The sequence below is a fragment of the Mercenaria mercenaria genome, unplaced genomic scaffold (genome assembly GCF_021730395.1).
Source record: "Mercenaria mercenaria strain notata unplaced genomic scaffold, MADL_Memer_1 contig_2241, whole genome shotgun sequence".
NCBI lineage: Eukaryota > Metazoa > Mollusca > Bivalvia > Venerida > Veneridae > Mercenaria > Mercenaria mercenaria.
The window spans coordinates 21,839-48,031 of NW_026460288.1; the positions used below are offsets into that span (position 1 = coordinate 21,839).

General features: G+C 36.0%; 1 protein-coding gene and 1 long non-coding RNA gene across 2 annotated transcripts; one reads left to right on the forward strand and one right to left on the reverse strand.

Moving 5' to 3' along the window:
* The first annotated feature begins 292 nt into the window (after positions 1–292).
* LOC123527292 (14-3-3 protein zeta-like) lies at positions 293–1,698 on the forward strand. The gene has a single exon (XM_053533323.1). It carries the CDS (start codon positions 408–410, stop codon positions 1,149–1,151), a length of 744 nt encoding a protein of 247 aa, XP_053389298.1. The 5' UTR covers positions 293–407; the 3' UTR covers positions 1,152–1,698.
* Positions 1,699–19,066: 17,368 nt separating this feature from the next.
* On the reverse strand, positions 19,067–24,713 carry LOC128552291 (uncharacterized). Its single transcript, XR_008369031.1, has 3 exons — positions 24,532–24,713; positions 23,258–23,395; positions 19,067–20,140 (listed from the first exon to the last, which is right to left on the reverse strand). It is a non-coding gene; the product is annotated as an uncharacterized LOC128552291 (long non-coding RNA).
* Positions 24,714–26,193: the final 1,480 nt, after the last annotated feature.

Below are 26,193 nucleotides of genomic sequence, written 5' to 3' on the forward strand. Positions count from 1 at the left end.
TATATAATTCAATTATTAATTGATTAAAACATTAATTGATTAAAACAACTATTTCGCATAAAAATCATATTTAATTGTTGATACTGTTTTTAAAATTACAATACAGTAGACGTACATATTAGAATACAATATTAAAACACCTAAAATGCTCGTCCCTTTTTGTGTTGGTTAGCTTACTGTCTGGTAGAAATCAAAGGGGAGTAATTAACGTTCGCTGAAATTTTTAATGTTTGCTGGAGAAATTAATGTTCGCTGTTAACGTTCGCTCGCTTAATGTTCGCCATCTTGTTTTCAGTTTCTGATGAGTAAATGAAACAGGAAACGTGAATAGTTGGATCATTCTGTAGTTGCATGAAAAATATTGTTTTCGAACTTTTGCGTAGACAATAAAGATTTCGGTGGCAGCCATGTCGGTGTTTGATTGTGAAGGTCTCGGTAGGGAAGATTTAGTGCAGCTCTGTAAACTAGCTGAGCAGGGTGAACGCTATGAGGACATGGCAAATGGTATGAAGAAAGTTTGTGAAATGCTAGGAAGTGACGAAGAGCTGTCTACGGAGGAAAGAAATTTGTTGTCTGTTGCTTACAAGAACGTTGTCGGGGCAAGGCGATCCACATGGCGTATGATGTCAATGATTGAAGCTAAAGAGAAAGATCCTTCTAGTGAGAAAAGTGTGTACACGCAGAAGTACAAAAAAGTTGTTGAAGCTGAACTGGACAAAATTTGTTTAGAAGTTCTAGACTTACTAGAGAATCATCTGATTACAAAAGCAAAGAAACCTGAAAGCGAAGTGTTCTTTTTGAAGATGAAGGGTGATTACTTCAGGTATCGAGCTGAATACTTACCAGAAAACACAAAGCAAGAAGTTCAGGATATGGCCGAAAAAGCTTACACAGAAGCGATGGAGAGTGCGGAAAAAAATATGGCATCAACTCATCCAAATAGGCTTGGCTTAGCTTTGAATTTCTCCGTCTTTTATTACGAAATTCAGAATGCCCCAGATAAGGCATGTCAGCTAGCAAAGACTGCATTTGATGATGCTATTGCAGACTTGGACAATTTAGATGCTGATTCTTACAAAGATAGTACACTGATAATGCAGTTGCTGCGTGACAATTTAACACTCTGGACATCTGACAGTCAACAGGAATAAGAAGCTGACAACTGATAAGGGTTCACATGACTAAAATTTGTATTCAAATTATATCCTACTGTTAGACAATTACATGGAAATAATGGTCTTCTCGCCTTCATCAAAAGGAAGAATATGACAGGATATAACGGGTTCGCATCTAGTGTGGCTAACGTTTTTTTTATCAATCCAATATAGACCTGTAGCAGAATTAATTAGTCAAGGTTGTTTTAATGCGATTTACTGCAAAGATGATGTGAAAGTAATATGCTACTTTGCTAGATATTCGAAACAAAGTCCTAGCTACCAGGTCAAAAAGATTCTTCTACTGTTGTTATTGAAAAGAAACTAAAAATGAAACGAGTCATGAAGTGCAAGCAAAATGATAGATATATTACTTGGTCTACATTCACGCTGAATCGTTATGTACACTTCCTCACGACAAAAAAGTATCAACCTCTTCGGCAGATACAAATTACAATATACTGAAGTTTTAATCAATAAGTTTTAAAAATGTTATATATGTCACAGACAAAGTGCTTCATTTATATCTTGATTCTTATTTTTTTTTTTTTCATTAACTTATTGTGTAATACAGATTGGTTGTTGTGGGGAAATCCTTACAGTATGATCTGATTGATATGAGATTATGCGTTCAAATAGTTCTTGTGTAATATTGCACGAAATTTGGCGATTCTTAGAATATATTATATTAAGTTAACTTCGTCTTGAACTTTTAGAGGGACTATAAATTTTGGGCCAAAACTGAAATAAAGTTTCCTCTTCAAAAACCTACCTACAAAATTTCCCAAACATACGTTGTTGGAATATGAAAATGAATATTTTGTAGGAGCATAGTTCCAATTCTAAAAAGAAACCTAAATATTCAGTTTGGTTACTATCAGCAAGAAAGATGATACAGATTATCTAGAAATCTTAATGGTTTTGAAGGAGAGTCACAAATTATATTAGAAGGGTTTATGAATTCTGAATTGGATCTACATAAACCATGTAAACAAGAAAAAAAAAACAAAAAAAAAAACAACATAATGGTCTGTAGACCTATTTTATGGGTAGTGGAAACTGAAAATATTTCTAAGGTTGGCCTAGGTTTCTTGTAAACGCTTTCACTGTTTAATCCGATCCATAAATGGTCCATTTTTGGGGGTGTGGTAACGTTATATTTTTTGTTTATTTTATCAAAGGTCACCTTTAGTTGGACTGAAAAATTAACACTCAAAGGGCCTTAACGCAAATGGGGAGATAACTCTGTTCATTCTTTCCGCATGATGCATAAAAGTGCAAAAATATCTTACTAAAAAAAAGGCAGTGTGCATATTTCTAAATCTCATTTTGCTAATATTTTGAGTGATATTGATTTCAAAGTCTAAAAAAAATGTCATTTTTTAAAAAAAAAAACATTTGTTTTTAATTATTCCCAAATCATCTGCTGATTTTTACCAAAAAAATTGAAAATTGCCACGTGAAATTTAGAGATAAATCACCGAAACCTTTAAGAATGTACAATATTTTGAGAGAAGTAGCTTTCTTTTCTAAAGTATTGCTATGTCTCAAACTTTGTACAAATTAAATTTGGTCTGTATTAAGATGATTAAACTTATAACTAGAAATGTGTTCATGGGACACAGATGCCCCCACTACATGACAAAGGACACAAATTTTTTCCTAGGTCAGGGGCCATAACTCCTACAATACTGAATGAATCCGGATGCCAAACCTAGGGTTGGATACCGGTTCCCGGTATCGGTACAATACCGAATAATCACTTTGAAAAGTACCGGTATATACCGTTTCGTAAAAGAACCGGTTCCTATTTCGGTATTTCCATAAAAGTAAAAACAAAATTCTTACAAAATCTGCGGCAAAATAAAGCAGAAATTTAAGCAAATAGCGTAATAACACGATCGACATTTACTGCTCCGAGTAACCCCCCTTGACATGGAGAGCTAACCGTGTGAATAGTTTGGTATGCTAAATATTACCTGAAATACTTCTTTTCCCGTTGTTTTAAACAACGTAAACTAATACTTCATTTCAAAATATACGACACTATTTTTCTTTGTAGTATTCTTTTAAAACTAATGAAAAAAATTATGTAAATAAAAAGTTACGAGACTAAGCTGTAACCTACGTAAACAAATAATCGGTTTTCGCGAACCATTAGAAATAATGTTTTTGTTGGAATGTTGGTTGTTTCAAGTGTTTTGAAGGTTATTGTTCAATTTAAAATGTGTTGCAAAGTGTTTCACATTAAAAACATTACTAGTCAACCTAGTCGAAGATTATCATGAGTGAAAATGAGTCCGACTTGTTAGAGGGGTAATTTGAAAGCTAATAATTAAGTGTTCAGTTTAACAGTTCTAGACAGTACTGAGCTTTAAAAGCATTACTACAGTGAGTGTATTCATAGATTTAAATTGCATAGTGAGCGAGGTATCTACTCTAGATTTTTATTTTGGAAAACTAGTCTGTAAGATATGTTTACTTTTTACTCTTTCATAATCTAATACAACATTCCATTAAAGACTTAAAATGTTTATTTATCACAGCAAATTTTCATGTATATCTACTTACATAGGTGTATATAATACTAAGCAAATCACTGCTTATGTGATGTACTACAAAGCATGGTATCGGTATCAATATCGTTAAAAATACCATATGGTTTCGTTGGTATCGGTATCGGACCGCTTCGTCCTTAACGATATCCAACCCTAGCCAAACCCCAGGTGCACAACTGCAAATGCTGACCAACATTCCTTTAAATTTTGGTGACTCTAGGTCAAATACTTTTGGAGCTATGCGCGACACAACATTAAAATGACCAATTTTTAACTAAGTCAGGGGCCATAACTCCTACATGACTGAATGAATCCGGACGTAAAACCCGAGGTGCACAACTGCTTATGCTGACCAACATTCCTGTAAACTTTGGTGACTCTAGGTCAAATACTTTTGGAGCTAGACGCGACACAACATTAAAATGATCAATTTTTAGCTCACCTGTCACAAAGTGACAAGGTGAGCTTTTGTGATCGCGCGGCGTCCGTCGTCCATCCGTGCGTTCGTAAACTCTAGAGGTCACATTTTTTGTGGGATCTTTATGAAAGTTGGTCAAAATGTTCATCTTGATGATATCTAGGTCAAGTTCGAAACTGGGTCACGTGCCTTCAAAAACTAGGTCAGTAGGTCTAAAAATAGAAAAACCTTGTGACCTCTCTAGAGGCCATATATTTCACAAGATCTGCATGAAAATTGGTCAGAATGTTCGCCTTGATGATTTCTAGGTCAAGTTCGAAACTGGGTCACGTGCCTTTAAAAACTAGGTCAGTAGGTCTAAAAATAGAAAAACATTTTGACCTCTCTAGAGGCCAAATATTTCAAAGATCTTCATGAAAATTGGTGAGAACGTTCACCTTGATGATATCTAGGTCAAGTTCGAAACTGGGTCACGTGCCGTCAAAAACTAGGTCAGTAGGTCAAATAATAGAAAAACCTTGTGACCTCTCTAAAGGCCATATTTTTCATGGGATCTGTATGAAAGTTGGTCTGAATGTTCAGCTTGATGATATCTAGGTAAAGTTCGAAACTGGGTCACGTGCGGTCAAAAACTAGGTCAGTAGGTCTAAAAATAGAAAAACCTTGTGACATCTCTAGAGGCTATATATTTCATGAGATCTTCATGAACATTGGTCAGAATGTTCACCTTGATGATATCTAGGTCAAATTCGAAAGTGGGTCACATGCCATCAAAAACTAGGTCAGTAGGTCAAATTATAGAAAAACCTTGTGACCTCTCTAGAGGCCATATTTTTCATGGGATCTGTATGAAAATTAGTCTGAATGTTTATCTTGATGATACCTAGGTCATGTGCGAAAGTGGGTCACGTGCCATCAAAAACTAGGTCAGTAGGTAAAATAATAGAAAAACCTTGTGACCTCTCTATAGGCCATATTTTTCATGGGATCTGTAGGAAAGTTGGTCTGAATGTTCATCTTGATGATATCTAGGCCAAGTTCGCAACAGGGCCATGTGCAGTCAAAAACTAGGTCAGTAGGTCTAAAAATAGAAAAACCTTGTGACCTATCTAGAGGCCATACTTGTGAATGGATCTCCATAAAAATTGGTCAGAATGTTCATCTTGATGATATCTAGGTCATGTTCGAAAGTGGGTAACGTGCCATCAAAAAGTAGGACAGTAGGTCAAATAATGAAAAAACGTTGTGACCTCTCTAGAGGCCATATTTTCCATAGGATCTGTATGAAAGTTGGTCTGAATGTTTTTCTTGATGATATATAGGTCAAGTTTGAAACTGGGGCAACTGTGATCAAAAACTAGGTCAGTAGGTCTTGAAATAGAAAAACCTTGTGACCTCTCTAGAGGCCATACCCTTGAATGGATCTTCATGAAAATTGGTGAGAATGTTCACCTTGATGATATCTAGGTCAGATTCGAAACTGGGTTACGTGCGGTCAAAAACTAGGTCAGTAGGTCTAAAAATAGAAAAATCTTGTGACCTCTCTAGAGGTCATATTTTTCATGGGATCTGCATGAAAATTGGTGAGAATGTTCACCTTGATGATATCTAGGTCAAGTTCGAAACTGGGTCACGTCCGGTCCAAAACTAGGTCAGTAGGTCAAATAATAGAAAAACCTTGTGACCTCTGTAGAGGCCGTATTTTTCATGGGGCCTGCATGAAAATTGGTCAGAATGTTCATCTTGATGATATCTAGGAAAAGTTCGAAACTGGGTCAACTGTGGTCAAAAACTAGGTCAGTATGTCAAATAATAAAAAAAAACCTTGTGACCTCTCGAGGCCATACTTTTCATGGGATCTGTATGAAAGTTGGTCTGAATGTTCATCTTGATGATATCTAGGTCAGGTTTGAAACTGGGTCAACTGCAGTCAAAAACTAGGTCAGTAGGTCTAAAATTATTAAAATTTTTGACCTCTCTAGAGGCCATATTTTTCAATGGATCTTCACGAAAATTGATCTGAATGATCACCTTGATGATATCTAGGTCAGTTTCAAAACTGGGTCACGCGCGGTCAAAAACTAGGCCAGTAGGTATAAAAATAGAAAAACCTTGTGACCTCTCTAGAGGCCGTATTTTTCATGAGATCTTCATGAAAATTAGTGAGAATGTTCATCTTGATGATATCTAGGTAAAATTCAAAACAGGGTCACGTTCGAAAAATAGGTCAAATAATAGAAAAACCTTGTGACCTCTCTAGAGACCATATTTTTCAATGGATCTTCATGAAAATTGGTCAGAATTTTTATCTTGATAATATCTAGGTCAAGTTCAAAACTGGGTCACATGAGCTCAAAAACTAGGTCACTATGTCATATAATAGAAAAAACGACGTCGTACTCAAAACTGGGTCATGTGGGAAGAGGTGAGCGATTCAGGACCATCATGGTCCTCTTGTTAACTAAATCAGGGGCCATAACTCCTACACTACTGAGTGAATCCGGACGCGAAACCCCAGGTGCACAATTGCACATGCTGACCAACATTCCTGTAAACTTTAGTGACTCTAGGTCAAATACTTCTGGAGCTACACGCGACACAACATTAAAATGACCTATTTTTAGCTCACCTGTCACATAGTGACAAAGTGAGCTTTTGTGATCGCGCAGCGTCCTTCGTCTGTCCGTCTGTGCATGCGTAAACTTTTGCTTGTGACCACTCTAGAGGTCACATTTTTCATGGGATCTTTATGAAAGTTGGTCAGAATGTTCACCTTGATGATATCTAGGTCAAGTTCGAAACTGGGTTACGTGCGGTCAAAAACTAGCTCAGTAGGTCTAAAAAAAGAAAAACCTTGTGACCTCTCTAGAGGTCATATTTTTCAGGGGATATGCATGAAAATTGGTGAATGTTCACCTTGATGATATCTAAGTCAAGTTCAAAACTGTGTCACGTCCGGTCCAAAACTAGGTCAGTAGGTCAAATAATAGAAAAACCTTGTGACCTCTTTAGAGGCCGTATTTTTCATGGGATCTGCATGAATATTGGTCAGAATGTTCATCTTGATGATAAAATTATCTAGGTCAGGTTCGAAACTGGGTCAACTGTGGTCAAAAACTAGGTCAGTAGGTCAAATAATAGAAAAACCTTATGACCTCTCTAGAGGTCATATTTTTCACGGGATCTGCATGAAAATTGGTCAGAATGTTCATCTTGATAATATCTAGGTCAAATTTGAAACTGGGTCACATGCGTTTAAAAACTATGTCAGTAGGTCAAATAATTGAAAAACATTGTGACCTCTGTAGAGGCCGTATTTTTCTCGGGATCTGCATGAAAATTGGTCAGAATGTTCATCTTGATGATATCTAGGTCAGGTTCGAAACTGGATCAACTGCGATAATAAACTAGGTCAAATAATAGAAAATCCTTGTGACCTCTCTAGAGGTCTTATTTTTCATTGGATCTGCATGAAAATTGGGCAGAATGTTCATCTTGGTAATATCTAGATCAAGTTTGAAACTGGATCACTTGTGGACAAAATCTAGGTCAGTAGGCCAAATAATAGAAAATTCTTGTGACCACTCTAGAGGCCATATTTTTCATGGGATCTGTATGAAAGTTGGTCTGAATGTTCATCTTGATGATATCTAGGTCAAATCTGAAACCGGGTCAACTGCGGTCAAAAACTAGGTCACTAGGTCTAAACATAGAAAAACCTTTTGACCTCTCTAGAGGCCATATTTTTCAATGGATCTTCATGAAAATTGGTGAGAATGTTCACCTTGATGATATCTAGGTCAAATTTGAAACTGGGTCACGTGCGGTCAAAAACTAGGTCAGTAGGTCTAAAAATAGAAAAACGTTGTGACCTCTCTGGAGGCCATATTTTTCATGAGATCTTCATGAAAATTGGTGAGAATGTTCACCTTGATGATATATAGGTCAAGTACAAAACTGGGTCACATGCCTTTTAAAAACTAGGTCATTATGTAAAATAATAGCAAAACCTTGTGACCTCTCTAGAGGCCATATTTTTCGATGGATCTTTATAAAAATTGGTCAGATTTTTATCTTGATGATACCTAGGTCAAGTTCAGAACTAGGTCACATGAGCTCAAAAACTAGGTCACTGTCAAATAATAGAAAAAACGACGTCATACTCAGTTCATGTGGGGACATGTGAGCAATTCAGGACCATCATGGTCCTCTTGTTTACTAAGTCAGGGGCCATAACTACTACACAATTGAATGAATCCGGACGCAAAACCCCAGGTGCACAACTACACATGCTGACCAACATTCCTGTAAAGTTTTGTGACTCTAGGTCAAATACTTTTGGAGCTAGGTGCGACACAACATTAAAATGACCAATTTTTACAAAGTCAAGGGCCATAACTCCTACACGACTGAATGAATCCGGATGCGAAACCCCAGGTGCACAACTACACATGCTGACCAACATTCCTGTAAAGTTTTGTGACTACGTCAAATACTTTTGGAGCTAGGCGCGACACAACATTCTCGGAAGGACGGAGGGACGGACAAGGGCAAATCTATATGCTCCCCCCCACCCCCCAAAAGTGTGGGCATAAAAAGTGTAGGTCACCATGCATTTTTAAATGTCATGACCTAATCAATATACATGTAAACACCTCAAAACCGTTAAATATGGTTAAAGAAAGACCAAAAAACATTTTGTAGTGTACTTGAATCTGTATTTATTATGCTAAACATTTTTATTTTTGAAACTGCTTATTTCCACAAGTAAAAATAACATCTATACTAAATACATTTTTATTCACATATTTCTTTATAAAAATCAATTATGCTTCCATCTTTCAAATGCACTTTTTGAATCTATGTTTCTATTATAAAATACTCAAAAAACATGAAAAACTGGATGCTATGCACTACATTTGTTCATTCACACAAAAAGAAAGAACCATTGAATTATTTGCATGCAAATGTCATAAAGAACAATATGAACTAGAAAATGCTTTTGTAAAAAAGCGCATGTCTCCCCCAATGCAAAGTCCTATAGGCAAGAAGTCAATAGGGGTCAGGAGCGAAAGTCAAAGAGACACTGATGGTTGGCTGCAATAGGGATTATCTACTTGGCATGTCCAGTCATCCCGCTAAATTTCAACACTCTTGGCCTAGTGGTTCTCAAGTCACTGTTCAGGCTCCTGTGACCTTGACCTTTGATCAAGTGACCTCAAAACAAATAGGGGTCATCTACTCTGCATGTCCAATCATCCTATTAAGTTTCAACATTGTAGGTCAAGTGGTTCTCAAGTTATTTCCAAAAAATGATTTTACATGAACAGGCCACTGTGACCTTGACCTTTAATAGACTGACCCCAAAATCAATAGGGGTCATCTACTCTGCATGTTCAATCATCCTATGAAGTTTCAACATTCTTGGTCAAGTGGTTCTCAAGTTATTGATCGGAACTGGTTATCAATGTTCAGGCCCCTGTGACCTTGACCTTTAACAGAGTGACCCCAAAAACAATAGGGGTCATTTACTCTGCATGAACAATCATCCTATGAAGTTTCAACATTCTGGGTCGAGAGGTTTTCAAGTTATTGATTGGAAATGGTTTTCCATGTTCAGGCCCCTGTGGCCTTGACCTTTAACAGAGTGTCCCTAAAATCGTTAGGGGTCATCTACTCTGCATGACCAATCATCCTATGAAGTTTCATCATTCTGGGTCAAGTGGTTCTCAAGTTACTGACCGGAAATGGTTTTCAATGTTCAGGCCCCTGTGACCTTGACCTTTCACAGAGTGACCCCAAAATCGTTAGGGGTCATCTACTCTGCATGACCAATCATCCTATTAAGTTTCAACATTCTGGGTCAAGTGGTTCTCAAGTTACTGACTGGAAATGGTTTTCAATGGTCAGGCCCCTGTGACCTTGACCTTTTATGGAGTGACCCCAAAATTGATAGGGGTCATCTACTTTGCATGTACAATCATCCTATGAAGTTTCAACATTCTGGGTCAAGTGGTTCTCTAGTTATTGATCGGAAATGGTTTTCCATGTTCAGGCCCCTGTGACCTTGACCTTTGACGGAGTGACCCCAAAATCAATAGGGGTCATCTACTCTTTATGACCAATCATCCTATGAAGTTTCAACATTCTGGGTCAAGTGGTTCTCTAGCTATTGATCGGAAATGGTTTTCAATGTTCAGGCCCCTGTGACCTTGACCTTTGACGAAGTGACCCCAAAATCAATAGGGGTCATCTCGTCACCTCAACGCAACAAAGTCGTAACTCAGTTTTTTTGCAAAAATCACTTTTTAGCTTATTTGGTATTTTTAGGTATAAATACATATTGTGTCAAAATATCAAAATTAAATACCTGATAAACATAGGAAAAAAAGATATTTGTCAAATTGTCGTATCTCAAATCTTATATATTCTTTCAGCGCAAAAAGGTAGTATCTCAAGTTACGACCTTATTGCACAAAAATAATCTATAATAGTAAGCACTTTGTTTTATGCAAAAAGGTTGTAACTCAAATTATGTTTATAAATAGTTGTCTAAATATAGATTGCTTATGAGCCTGGTATTTAATACATGTATTATAATCATGACTTTTGTATTATGACATCACTTATCTGTGATGTAATCGTTATCATGATGTCATAGAAATTTTGGTCATACAATTTTTGCCTGCAGAATATATATAATATATGTCATATTCTATATAGAAGCTTTTGAAATACTACCAGGCGCGTAGTGTTGCATACTCAATTACTCACTTGAGTAAACTTTAAAATTTATTTAAAAACCCAAAAACGAAAAAAGCTAATTTTTCAAAAAAAGACAATAAAAATTAAAGGCTAAGGGGGGTTAAGCATTCACTAGGTCTACATTAGTGTTATTGCTTTTTTTTTTATTAGAAACTTCAGTTAAAGTTGTATACAAATTGAAACACCCCATGTTCGTAATTCAGTCATGTACACTACTGCATAACATTGTCTTCGCGCTCTATTTAAAAAATAGATTCGCAGTCCATACTAAGTATCCGAATGGAATGTTTACATGCCGCGAAATTCAAAATGACAAACGCTAATGATCCTCAATACTAAGACATTTTTGATCCAGGCGTTGAAAAGAACGATGGAGTGAAAACTCATATGTTGACAACAAAATCGGAATCTGCACACAAATACACATTCCCAAGCAGGTAATGTCAAGTATTCTAGAATTTCTACAAATAAACATGTACTTACAGCCTAAATCAATCATGTACCCTACTCTGACTCTTAGTTCTCCTGGTAAAAACATCTTAGTATAAGATGTAAGTACCAAATGTCATAAAATGTGTTTTAGTGTATAGATCTACTTCTACCAATCTAGATCTAAATATATAATTAAACATTAGAATGGTTTTATTAATTCGTTTTGTTTACAAATTTCAGAATAGATATAGAGTGTAGATCTATTTTTAAAGAATTTTAGATTTGAAACTTGATTACTGATTGACAGATTATTGACATGCGAATGACTTGTTTTTACTAACTTTACAAAACTTATTTCGTTTAGTATGCTGTACTCGAGGTAAATTATTCTAATTATAAATATATAAATTTAAATAAGCATGTATATATACTCTTCCATGGCGCAATCGGTATTATACATTGCCGCGGCGGCCCGGTTTCCACTCCTGACGCAGTCACCTTCCCCGCCCCCCCCCCCCCCCCTATTTTTCTTCTTTATTTGGCATTTTAGATGGTTTACAAACACAAAATCGTATTAAAATCTTAATAATATGACCAAACTTTAAATTCAAAGAAAGATCTTTTAACCCGGTCAGTAGATCTTTGTGGCTAATGCTAGTATACATGCACTGAAAGATGAACTGAAGGCAGTTCATTGCTATTCAGATGGTAGCGACTTTATCCTGACTTTGAAATAATAATTAACACCATTTGATGAAAAGTTCGTCCAAAATATTTTAAGCGGATATTTTACTCAGAAATGTTTGATATTCAGTGATCTTTTATTATTTCATGAATGTCTGTTTTTACGGGATTATTTTTTAAAGACATAGATCTACCAAGACCTAATTAATGATCTACATTTTGATAAAAAATTATGGCCTTTTTTCGACTTAGAAGGTTAAGGTTTTGTATGTAAGCTGGTATCTCAGTACTCACTTATGGGAATGAATTGAAACTAATTACACGCCTGTTCACTGTCATGATCTCACTGTCATGATCTGACATGCACTAGGCAGGTTCCATAACTTTTTTTTTTTTCAAAATTATGCCCCTTTTTCCACATAGAATTTTTTTGCTTAAGTTTTTGTATGTAAGCTGGTATCTCAGTACTCACTAATGGAAATGGATTGAAACTTCACACACTAAAGTCTTGTCCACTTCATAAGCTGATATGCACTGTGCAGGTTCCATAATCCTGTTTTGCATTTTTACAAGATTATTCCCCTTTTCCGACTTTCGTCTTCATTCAAATGACAAGGCTGTTGAGGCATTGCTGTCCTCCAACAGCTCTTGTTTACAATTCCAGTGTATTGCCATATCAATTTGATTATAAAAATTATGTTTCTTGCCATTTTCCTGCCAGATTTCTTCCAGACACTGGAAACAAGCTGACAATATTGTCAGTGTGTTTACATGCTGATTGTTATGAGCCAGTTTATTGTCATATAGTTTGAAGGTTATTCCCAGAAACTGGAAATAATATGGAAATAGTGTCCATGTTATTTTCAGCTTGACTTTTTTTCTTGGAAGTGTGTTTCTCTGTAGTAGTCAGATTATTTCCAGTTACCTTTTTTTTGACAGACTGTTACCAGATCATTGACAGCTTGTTTCCATATTTCATTTTCGTAAGGGACTGAAAAACCAAGTAGGGGCCGAAAAAAAACCAAGAAATCCCGATAATTGGAAAAGAAACCTTGCAAAAAAAACGTAAAAATGAGGGGAAAAGTTATGTTGATCGTTTTGGTAAGTGTAGGAGGGAAAAAGTAAATACCCATACCCATAAATACTTAGGAAAGGGGCATACTCAGAGTGAAGGGGGCTCAATTCATTACACCATAGAAAGAGCTACCTCTGATAGAAAACCAATTTACTCCACTCCAGAGTGGTCTGCTACTGTGCACATGGCACGCATTAAACACCCATACATTGTTAAAGAAATGTCTTAGACGGATTTCTTTGATTTTAAAAGCATGTCAACTGTTACCAAAAATGTTGATATTAACACTGACAGAGAAAAATTATACTGGAATTCCATTAAAATACTCAGAGACTGAATTCAGATAGTCCAAATATTTTTGAATACCAAACTGACTATTCAGGTGAGACACATTATGTGAGTTTGTTTCAGAATTTACGTTTGAGGGAAATTCCAACACCTAAGGTCCTTGCAGTTTACAACTTAAGCAGTTGCGTTCATAATTCATAAAAATTCCATGGCAGAAGTATGTGGACTTGGTTACTTTATGTAGAAAAAAACATTATTCCAAGTATGCACCATACATTTTACTTGTTCCTTTCACATGAGGAAAAGTAAAGGAATTTCTAACCAAAATTCTGTTTTTTGTATGCATTACAGGTCTTGGTTTATCAGATGTAAACCTCAGTAAATGTACAGTTCAGTACATTGTTACAATTTTGAATTATTAATTCATGATATAGATTGTTTTTGAAAACATTCAAGTTTTATCAAATTTGTCATGACAAGTAAGAAACTGAATAACCCCAATAACTGAATAAAAATTATTGCTAGACTTAAAAAGTTTTTATTACCTGTCTTACCTTGTGCATACCTGTATTGGGCAAAGATATTTCAATACCTGTTTGAAAAAACAAACAAAATGTTTTATCTAAAGAAAGTTTGATTTATTTAAAAAAAATTCTCTGAAGATGTGCATAATCATAATGTTATGTAATTTTATAAAAGATTTTGAAACACAAAAGTGTAATTTTGAAAGAATTTGAATATAGATATTTTATTATTATAATAAAGTGGCTTTTTTTAATACAATTATTTCTCATGTGTAAGTCACCAGGATATTTTACAGATATTTTTGTTAAATATGTTTTATTGACGTTAAAATATCTAAACATCTAATGAAATGTAATGACTTACGACCTTGTTGCACAAAAAAATATCATGAATTATACACAGTTTTAGTGCAACAAGGTCGTAACTCAAAATATTCACAAAATTGCATTCCTGAATTATGTTTCAATTATACTGAAGTACTTGCTTTATTTATTTTTCTGTTGCAAAATAAATTTCAAAAAGTTGCTTAGTAATTATTATTTTTCTTTAAAATAAGATGTTTTTTGTCTATACTGAAAAGTTTACAGAAACTGAGTTACGACTTTGTTGCGTTGAGGTGACGATCTACTCTTCATGACAAATCATCCTATGAAGTTTCAACATTCTGGGTCAAGTGGTTCTCTAGATATTGATCGGAAATGGTTTTCAATGTTCAGGCCACCGTGACCTTGACCTTTGACGGAGTGACCCCAAAATCAATAGGGGTCATCTACACTTCATGGCCAATCATCCTATGAAGTTTCAACATTCTGGGTCAAGTGGTTCTCTAGTTATTGATCGGAAATGGTTTTCAATGTTCAGGCCCCTGTGACCTTGACCTTTGACGGAGTGAACCCAAAAACAATAGGGGTCGTCTACTCCTGCAGCCCTACAACCCTATGAAGTTTGAAGGTTCTAGGTCAAATGGTTCTCCAGTTATTGCTCGGAAATGAAGTTTGACGTACGGACGGACGGACGGACGGACAGGGCAAAAACAATATGTCTCCTGGGGGAGACATAATAATAGGTACCTTTAAAAATAACCCTATTTTACATTACCCAGCCCACTAATGATAATGATGCTGAAATGAATGCAAATGGATAAATTCAAATTCATGAAAGTTATAAGCAAATGTCAAGTATAGTAGTCGCAACTTGACCGCGATGGTTGACCTTAGGCTGATTATTCATATCGATTATTTCATTATAGAAATGAAGGGTGCTTAGGTTAGCCGTGTATAATTTTATGGAATAAGTTTGTATACAGTGCAGTATCAAAGTATGTACACTTACATTTGATCAGTTAAAACTCTCCAATACACTAATTTATATTTACCCAAATTTATATTTCCTTTTTCTCGTGCAGCTCGTGCTTTACGTACACTCCTTTTCAATAATAGGTTGTGCCTCATTGTGTATTATAATGCAAAGGTCAACCATCGGGGTCAAGTTGCGTCCACTATAGGAATAGTTGTTTTTACAAATATCTGGATGATCATAAATACCATTTCAAAGAAAAAGGATTTCTAAGGTGGAGATAAATCTTGCTCATTTTCACAAATGATAAATTAATTTTACATGTAGGCCTTGGCAGGGCTGACTTATTAAAACTTGATGCAAAATATCAATATTTCAAACTAGTTTCACATACAAACTGTAAAACAGCACATATATAATATGCACATTACTTTCTTACCTCATGACATAAATATTATATGAAAAACAAAATATGAGAAAACCTGTATTAGTGACATAATGTGAATTTTGCATAATAAAAAGTTTAAAATACTGGAAAAACATGATTGTTTGTCTTATTTTCATATAGAAACTAGAAACAAGTCTAGTGTAATACCATTATTTAAGGCAAATTTTTATCTATTTGCCATATTTTACAAATTGTCATGGCAACGGAAATTCCAAAGCAGCCACGCATCAAGAAAAATAGAGGTATGTAGATAAAAAGCCCTTGACGAAATTAAAAATCAACAGCTAAGTAATTTTTCCGTAAAATCATTTTAAACTGTTTCTAAATATTCAAACATATGATATTTAGTAAGTGATATATAAATCTGTTGCTTTAATGACTTAAAAAACATGCTACGCATGACAACGTCATACTGCTCTTTCGTGAAGTTCTTAACGTCACGTCCCAAAAGGCACTGGGTGACTTACTTAAAATAATTGCAACTCTTGAAATAGTGAAGAAAATTACTTGAAATTTTCATATATGAAAGATAAAAGAATGTTCTTTATGAATATTTTGTTATCTCAATTTTGATGTCACTAATACTGGTTTTCTCATGGAACGGCTCATATCAATGTGTCTTCAACCATTTTTTCATGACCATAATTCAACCAAATATTTTTGACATAGTTATATGCCCTTGACTACAGATGGAGATAAGTAGAAGATGCTTCTGTACAAAAGCGTATGTTTCACCCAATGCATTGTTATAGGCACAAAGTCAATAGGGGACAGGAGCAAAATTCACAGAGACACTGATGGTTGCCTGCTATGGATCATCTACTCGGCATGTCCAGTCATCTCACTAAGTTTCAACATTATGGGCTTAGTATTTCTTAATCTAGTTACCCCAAATACAGTTGGGGTATCTACTCTGTTAGCCCTATCAACCTTTAGGTTTGAAGGTTTTTATGTCAAGTGAGTCTCCAGTTATTGCTGGAAAATGACTGCCATGGATGGATGGCCCCTGTGGCCACGACCTTTGATGGAGTGACCCCCCCAAAAAAAACAAGTGAATGAAGTATTGTCATGCAATACTAAGTCCCCTACTGGAAGGCACCAAATCTTTTCTAGTACTGCAGCATAACATAATGAACTAAAATCTGTCAATGAACTATATACACAGTATGTTATAAATAAAAGACTTGGATTAAAAGTTGTATATATAAAACCCATAGTTGTTTCCATATAGCATTTTTTGGCTGATTATCAAAAAGGTAATATGTTATTTACAGTAAAAAAATCCATATAAGTCCACAAAAAACTCTTTACCAGATGGAGATAGGTCAAAATACACCTAAAAACTGGTTGTAACATGCATGTTGTACCACAGAAAACTGGTCTCGATTTTTCCCTACGGCCTGTAATAAGTAAGTTACAATACAAGCTATTTATGGTGATAACAAAGGGACATAATTCTAAAAAACGAGAGTGCCTCGTGGTGTGAACATTTGTGCCAAGTTACATCAAAATCCCTCCATGCATAAAGAAGAAATGCTCCAGACAAAGTCATTCTTGAATTTGGCATTTGACCTCTAAGCGTGACCTTGACCTTAGACCCAGGGACCTGTTTTTTGCGTACAACAACCTGTCCATGATAGTGAACATTTATGCCAAGTTACATCAAAATCCCTCTATGCATGAAGAAGTGTTCCAGACAAAGTCATTCTTGAATCTGACCTTTGGCATCTGTGTGACCTTGACCTATCGAACTTGGCCTTAGAATCATCAAGATAAATTTTCTTACCAGGTTTCATGAAGGAAGGGTCATAAATATGGCCTCTAGATTGTTGACTAACTTTTCCTTTGATTTGAGTGGGTGACCTGGTTTTTGACCCAACATGACCCAGTTTCAAACTAGGCCTCAAGAATGTTTACAAGCTTTTCCCTTTATTTGACCAGACAACCTAGTTTCTGACCCCAGGTAAACATTCTGACCTAGTTTCATGAAGTTAGGTTATAAATGTGGCCTCTAAGGTGTTAACAAATTTTTCCTTCGATTTGACATGGTGACCTAGTTTTTTTTTACCAAGTTTCTAAATTCTAAATTTCTAAACGTCAATATATTCCCACTTGTTTATAATGAGAAAATAGCTTAAGTTTCTGTATGCTAACCGGTATCTCAAAAATATAATATAAATTTTGCAAAAATAAGACCAGCTAATATCTATATGAATATGTACCACTATATGATTTCAAATTTAGAAGCATTTTTATTTTACTGTATAACTATTACAAGGCAGTCTGAAAGACAGCTAAATCCCCCGCCGCTGCTATGGATAGTGAAAGAGTAAACCTTTGACCTTTAGCTGTGACCCTGACCTTGAACTGACATGGCTGACTCATGAATTCTGCACAATGTCTTGATGAGATGATCATTTGACCCAAGTTTCATGAAAATCCTTCAAGGGGTTTAGGAGATACAGAGCTCAAACCTTTGACCTTGAGTTGACATGGTTGACTCGTGAGTTCTTGATGAGGTAATATGACTTAGAAAGCAAACATGGTAACAAATGGAGATTGGTTTGGCTATCTGAATGTGGCACTGATGGTGATCGATGGGGTCTTTGGCTACGAAAACCGGATATTGCAGGGTCTGCATTTAGTGAATGTTGTGCCAAAACTTAAAAAAAAAATAGGGTGGCATGAAAAAACAAAAATGTTGCTAGAATTACCAGGTTGTTTCAGTCTGAATCTTACAAAAAAATGTTGAGGGTATATTGTTGAAACAAGTCCTTGGCTTAAATAAGTTGCTGTTTACTGAAAATCATGCATTTTGTGCAATATAATTAGTAAATTTTTGGCACACATATAAGGCTAGAAGAGGGCTGTTCTAAGCGTGCAAAATCACTAATTCTCAGTAGCTTCCGGGGGGCTTCGCCCCCCTGGCCCCCCTACCAGGGCTTTGCCCTGGACCCACTGGGGACCCTATCGGCCCCCATGCTCCCAGCAATTTTTTCAGGATTTTCAATATTCCATACTTTCACCCATGTAATCATCTGGCCCAAGTTTGATGACAATCCTCCAAGGGGTTTAGGAGATATAGAGCGGACACAAAATGGAAGGCTCAAACCTTTCACCCTAAGTTGTGACCTTGACTTTGAGCTGGCATGACTGACTAATGAGTTCTGCACATCATCTTGATGAGGTGATCATTTGACCCAAGTTTTATACAATTCCTTCAAGGGGTTTAGGAGATATAGAGCGGACACAAAATGGAAGGCTCAAACCTTTGACCTTGAGTTGTGACCTTGACCTTGAGCCGACAAGGCTGACTCATGGGTTCTGCACATCGTCTTGATGAGGTGATCATTTAATTCAAGTTTCATGAAAATCCTTCAAGGGGTTTAGGAGATATGGAGCAGACACAAAAGTGTTACGGACAGACAGAGACCATTCCTATAACCCCCCACCATTTGTGGCGGGGGATTAAAAATTACACATATGGTCTTGTTTATTTATATTTTGCCTAACAGCCGTCTGCTTTGAATCTAAAGTTTACATGGAATTTTATCAGAGTCAACTCCTTCTCATATGAACTCTGAAAATGTAAAAAGTTGTACGAGAAACCACTCAAAGGTCTATTTGATAAATACCTCATATTATATAATATACATTGTGAATATATTATGTGATGTTCTATCAGTTGGAAAAGAAAGCACAAAGCTTTGGAATACATTCCCCTAAAACCTTTTTGTCTGACGTAACACGTGGCTTTCCAAACTTATTTTTCACAGAAAACACATTGTAGAGACCTGATCCTCGCCATTTCTGTTGTAAATTATTCTTAAATGTTCCAGACACAGTCCAGAGCCAGCAACATTCTCTGCCGTGCATCTTTTCATAATTCGCTGAGCTACCAGTACATACAGGCTTGGAAGATTCTTAGCCTTGGAACTGTTGAAAGTATCTTGTATGTAGTGTGATTCTGCATTGTAGGAGAAGTGCTGAAAATCAAGTTCAGATAAACTGGCTGCTACAATTATCTTTTCCAACATGCTCACATCATCTACGGAATTGTGAGCATTGTATTCTTCATCACAAAATATTTAGCCAGAAAAAGCTGAGTGTACCTTTCAAGTTTAGGATGTTTTTTCTTTAGCATTCTGAGAGTCGGCCAAGGCTGTTACACAACTCTAGAGATTTCCTGAAGATAACCAGTCTTCTGAATAGCATACGACAGAACCCTAAAATCAAACAGTCTTCCATTGTGTGCCACAAGAATAACATTACTGAACTTTTTTAACCAATTTAGGAAATCTTTCAGATCCTCTTGTATAGTAACAGCTTCGACAGGAGTTCCATGGAATTTGAATGATCCGTAATAGGTGATACGTGTTACCTTCTCGGCCTCATTGTTAACAGGCATTTTCGGCACAACATATCTCGAAAATACCTCCTTGCTGGAAGTTTCCATGGCAGCAATCTGTGTCAAGTGAGGAATCAAATCTCGCTGAACTGAAATGTAAATAATACACTAAAGAAAATATAATTAACAAGAGCTGTCAGTGGACAGCGCGCTCGACTATTCTCAGTGCTTGATAGTATAATATAAGCAATGAGTAAAACTTTAACATTACAATAAGCATTTTCTTAGTCGAAAAGGGTCCATAATTCAGTCAAAATGCTTGATAGAGTTGCCACCTCCTTTTTACAGACTGGGGTCATGATTGTAAACAAGTATGCAAAATATGAAAGCAATATCTCAATGGACTTTGCAAATATTTGGGGTGGTACGCAAACTTTAACATTTATTCTAAGCTGAAAAGGGACCATAATTCAGTCAAAATGCTTGATAGAGTTGCCTCCTCCTTTTTGCAGACTGGGGTCATGATGGTAAACAAGTATGCAAAATATGAAAGCAATATCTCAATGGACTTTGAAAATAATTGGGGTGGTACGCAAACTTTAACATTTATTCCAAGTTGAAAAGGGGCCATCATTCAGTCAAAATGCTTGACAGAGATGCCTCCTCCTTTTTACAGACTGGGGTCATGATGGTAAACAAGTATGCAAAATACGAAAGCAATATCTCAATGGACTTTGAAAATATTTTGGGTGGTACGCAAACTTTAACATTTGTGTAACGCTCAAGCTAACGCTCATGCCGACGCCTGGGCTAGTATGATAGCTCCCCTATTTTTCAAATAGTGGAGGTAAAAATCATAGACAATACTTAAACAACAATTATTCATATTTCTTTTGTACTTGCAATGATAACCCTGAAAGATTATATACATTATAACATCAAATGAGGTCACATGATTTCAAGTATAGGCAATATAGTCTATGTTACAAGGCAGCACTAGAGTTTCCTACTTGGTCTATTCCAGTACATTTTCACACTGCCTTTTGAGCGGAGGTGTCATAATATATGGCTGTATAGGATAAAGAAACATTATAAAAACAACAAACAAGAGCTGTCTGATGACAGCGCGCTGGACTATTCGAAGAATTGATTGAAGAATGGGGTCAAAATATTTCCACGGATATTCAGACAAAAGAAATAAATAGATTAGACAAACAATGTTCCTGTATTACTTTGTTTTCGATAAGTCTTGCACTAAATGGCAATATATGAGCCAATTTCAAAGTCCAAAAAGGGCCATAATTCAGCCAAAATAGTTATGTACTCTTGCCTACAGATGGAAATCATAATGATTAACAAGTGTTCAAAGTTTAAAAGCCATATGTCAAATAGTTTTGACAAAACATGGACTTGTATGAAAACAAAACCAATTTCAAAGTCCAAAAAGGGCCATAATTCAGCCAAAATAGATGACAGAGTTATGTTCTCTTTCCTACAGATAGAGACTATTATACTAAACAAGTGATAAAAGTTTAAAAGCCATATGTCAAACACTTTACAAACAAGAGCTGTCACTAATGGTGACAAATGCCCCCGCAGCACCTTGACCTTTGACTTGGTGACCCCAAAGTCAGTAGGGGTGGTGTACTCAATAAGTACTATCAGCATGTGAAGTTTGAAGGTCCTGGGTGAAGTAGTTTGCATGTAAAGTGCCTTCATGCAAAAAGTTAACGTTGACCCCTGTGACCTTGACCTTTGACCTGGTGACCCCAAAGTCAGTAGGGTTGGTGTACTCATAAAGTACTATCAGCATGTGAAGTTTGAAGATCCTGGGTGAAGTGGTTCGCATGTAAAGTGCCTTCATGCAATAAGTTAACGTTGACCCCTGTGACCTTGACCTTTGACCTGGTGACCCCAAAGTCAGCAGGGGTGGTGTACTCAATAAATACTATCAGCATGTGAAGTTTGAAGGTCCTGGGTGCAGTGGTTCGCGAGTAAAGTGCCTTCATGCAAAAAGTTTACGTTGGTGCCTGTGACCTTGACCTTTGACCTGTTGACCCCAAAGTCAGTAGGGGTGTTGTACTCAATAAGTACTATCAGCATGTGAAGTTTGAAGGTCCTGGGTACAGTGGTTCGCGAGTAAAGTGCCTTCATGCAAAAAGTTAACGTTGTGACGAACTAACTAACTAACTAACGAATGGACGGACAGTTGAAAACTAATATGCCTCCGGGGGCATAAAAATATGAACTGGTACAAAAAACTTAACCCAGATTTCTAAGTCAAAAGGGGCCATAGTTCAGCCAAAATCTTTGATGGAGTTATGTACTCTTGCCTATAACTGGACATGGTGATGGTAATTATAAACAGGTGTTGAAAGTTTCAAAGCTTTATCTCAAAAGACTTTGTCTAAATATGAACTGGTACGAAAAACTTAACCAAGATTTCTAAGTCGAAAGGGGTCATAATTCAGCCAAAATCCCTGATGGAGTTACGTACTCTTGCCTATAACTGGCCATTGTGATGGTAAACAAGTGTTGAAAGTTTTAAAGCTTTATCTTAAAAGACTTTGTCTAAATATGAACTGGTACGAAAAACATAACCAAGATTTCTAAGTCAAAAGGGGCCATAATTCAGCCAAAATCCCTGATGGAGTTATGTACTCTTGCCTATAACTGGCCATGGTGATGGTAAACAAGTGTTGAAAGTTTCAAAGCTTTATCTTAAAAGACTTTGTCAAAATATGAACTGGTATGAAAAACTTAACCATGATTTCTAAGTCAAAAGGGGCCATAATTCAGCCAAATTCCTTGATGGAGTTATGTGCTCTTGCCTATAACTGGCCATGATGATGGTAAACAAGTGTTGAAAGTTTCAAAGCTTTATCTCAAAAGACTTTGTCAAAATTTGGACTGGTACGAAAAACTTAACCAAGGTGTGACGCCGACGCCGGCACCGACGCCAACGCCGTGGTGAGTAGGATAGCTCTACTTATTCTTCGAATAGTAGAGCTAAAAATATTAGAACAGAGGGGATGTGAGTAAATCCTGAACAAAACAGCAGGTGCACAATTTCACACACTGAAAAACAATCCTGTAAAAATCGATGACTAAGTTAAATACCTATTCTAGAGTTGTATGAGACAAATCTCGACTGACTGACAGTACAATTTGTAGACCCCCTACCCTAAATGTTGGGGTGTAGAGAATAAATATACTGCATTTTTGGCTTGTCCTGTGAGGCAGGATTGGCAGAGTAACTAACTTACTCAAACCAGTAGTTTCAAGATCCAAAGTGACTATGGTGGGACTACAGTTCTTCAAGCTCTCAACAGGTCCAAAAGAAAGTTTTGGTATGGCATCAGGAATAACTTCAATATTGGCATCAGTAGCTGTGAGTTCAATTTCTGAAAAAGAAAAAAAAACATTGCACAAGAACAGTACATGAAATTTCCCAACGATTATTGTGTATTACTAACAAGTAAAAAGAAGTATTTCCATGCAATGCAATTTTCCCCTGAAGGCACCTAACTTTCTCTACTACAGTATAACAATATTACCTGAAATCTATCAATATAAATATGTTAAAACAAAATGCTTGGATTAAATTTGCATATTCAAAAATTTACAGTTTTTTCTAAACATTATAAATATAAACAAGGAGCTGCCTTCAATAAACGCTTGATGCCCCTGGTGGCATCCTTGTCGATACAAAGCAACCTAAGTCCAAAACGAGCTCAAGGACAAACTGAGGTCAGGTGATGTTTGAAGATGAGGAATGGTCACAGGTTACATCTGTATTAGTATCAATTCATTCTTGTAAGCTGTATTGATGCTAGACGAAACGGTCCCATTTGGTTAAAACCAAGAGATCGCCCATATAAAGCAACCAAAGTCTCAAATAAGGTCAAGGTCAACCTGAGGTCAGGTGATGTTTGAAGATGATCACAGGTTACATCTGTATTAGTATTAATTCATTATTGTAAGTTGATGCTAGACGAAACGGCCCCCTTTGTTTAACCAAGAGATGGCCCATAATAAAGCAACCCAAGTCCAAAATGAGGTTAAAGTCAAGGTCAAACTGAGGTCAGGTGATGTCTAAAGATGAGGAATGGTCACAAGTTACATCTGATTTGACCAGGTGACATAGTTTTCGACCCCTGATGACCCAATATCGATCTCGTCCAAGATTTTATTGAGGGTAACATTCTGTCCAAGTTTCATTAAAATTGGGCCAAAATTGTAACCTTTGGAGTGTGAACAGTCAAACTGTTGACGACTGACGGACGACAGACACAGGGCGATCACAAAAGCTCACCGTTTCTGCATAAAAAGAAAATTACATTTGTGACTTTCCACACTGAATTTATTAAACTCGTTGAATGAAATTGATAAAATGCTCGTCAAAGCCTCGCATTTTATTATTTTATTCAACTTGTTTAATAAATTCAGTATGAAAAGACACTCATGTAATTCCTCTATATCTTAATTTTGATTTTTTTGTCACTAATACAGATTTTATAATGGAAAGGTATATATCTACCGGACTGATAAGATGAACCCTCAACAGTTTCAAAGGCTCCCTTCCGGGTGACATTCGCTCTTGCTTAAGATGTATTCGTCGCCTTTTCTTTTCTGGAAGCTTTGCCTTCTCTCGTCTTTTTAATCTTTCCGCATCTAGTTTGGCACTATATTTTGCATTGAAGTTTCCTGGTGATAATCCATGTTTTCTGAAAGTCTGAAACACATTAAATGATTATCACAAAAAACTGACAAAAAAATTCTCTTTTTTCATAAACAGAATTCTTACAATAACACTGTTATATAGTTAATAAAACATGTATGTTACTAAATGTATATTCTTGCATAAAACTGCTGTTCTTGTCACTTTTCGGGAGTGTTTTAACAGGAGAGAAAATGTGTGTTAACAAAGAGATTCTCGCGCTTGCGTGCTGTTATAACACCTTTTTATATATGCGCGTACCGTCAGTCAGGGGTGTAACTGTTTCAAGTTATCGCATTTTGTAACCCATTTGAGTTATTGCTTATTCTTCCATAACTTGTTTCAGTTATCATAAAATATTACAAAGCCCTCCAGTGTGCCAATTCCTTATTTTGAATGAGACTAATGCAATTATTTCCTGAATCCTTGAACTTTTATCTTTCCAGCTATGCATTAAAAAAATTTACGCAAGGCTGATAAAGTTTTACGCAAGAGTTTAAAGCTATAAATCTCTTAACATCCCATTATGCTTATCAGGTCATGATCAGACTAAAAGAGAATTTGATTAACCACAGTTTACTACTAATTTCACTTTAAAGGTCACTTTGTGAGAACAGCAAAATGGCTTTTTTTGAATAACTTACCAGTGTTAACTTTATTTTATAACTAATACAGGTTACAAAATGCTTGCAAAAGTAACTGAAATAGGTTACATAACTAAAAACAGTTACACCCCTGACCAAAAACTGATTTCAAAATGAAATGACGTCAACGTGAAAAATTAAAGTAGACTTTACCACACATTTCATGGAAATCAAATGACGTTGAAGGAAAATATATTCATTAGCGCATGTTCTTTTTGTGTTATAACATCTAAAGGGCTCGGGTATTAACCAATCACTCGGGATTCTGCACATGTTATAACACGAAAAAACATATGTTATCCCTACATTAAATAAGTATCTTATCTTATTTTCTGAAATAAACTTATTTTTTTACAATAAATCAAAACTTTTAAGAGTTGAGTATACAATAAAGTGTGACAGACAGCAAACTGACAACATACCAATGCACAGTACAAATCAGTAATGAACAACAGAAAAATTTATAACTTAATTAACAAGAGCTGTCACAGGAGACAGTGCGCTCGACTGTAATGATGCTTGATAGTGATACTGGTCACACCAATAGGAAGCTGTCACTAGAGTGTTTAATTGGGAAATAGTAAGTTCCCAATCGTAGTTTATTGTAGAATAACCCGTGTTTTGAGTTCTTATGGGTAAGAATATATCACAAAGGCCATAGGCCGGAGTGTATTACAGTTTCCCATAAGAACGAAAAACTCAGTTTATTCTACCATAAATCAAATCCATGTACTTTTGAAAAAACGGCAATAAACCCAAAACAAACAAAAACAAACAAACACAACTTGGAACTTACTATTTCGATTCTAACACGACATACTAGTATCAAAAGTGTTAG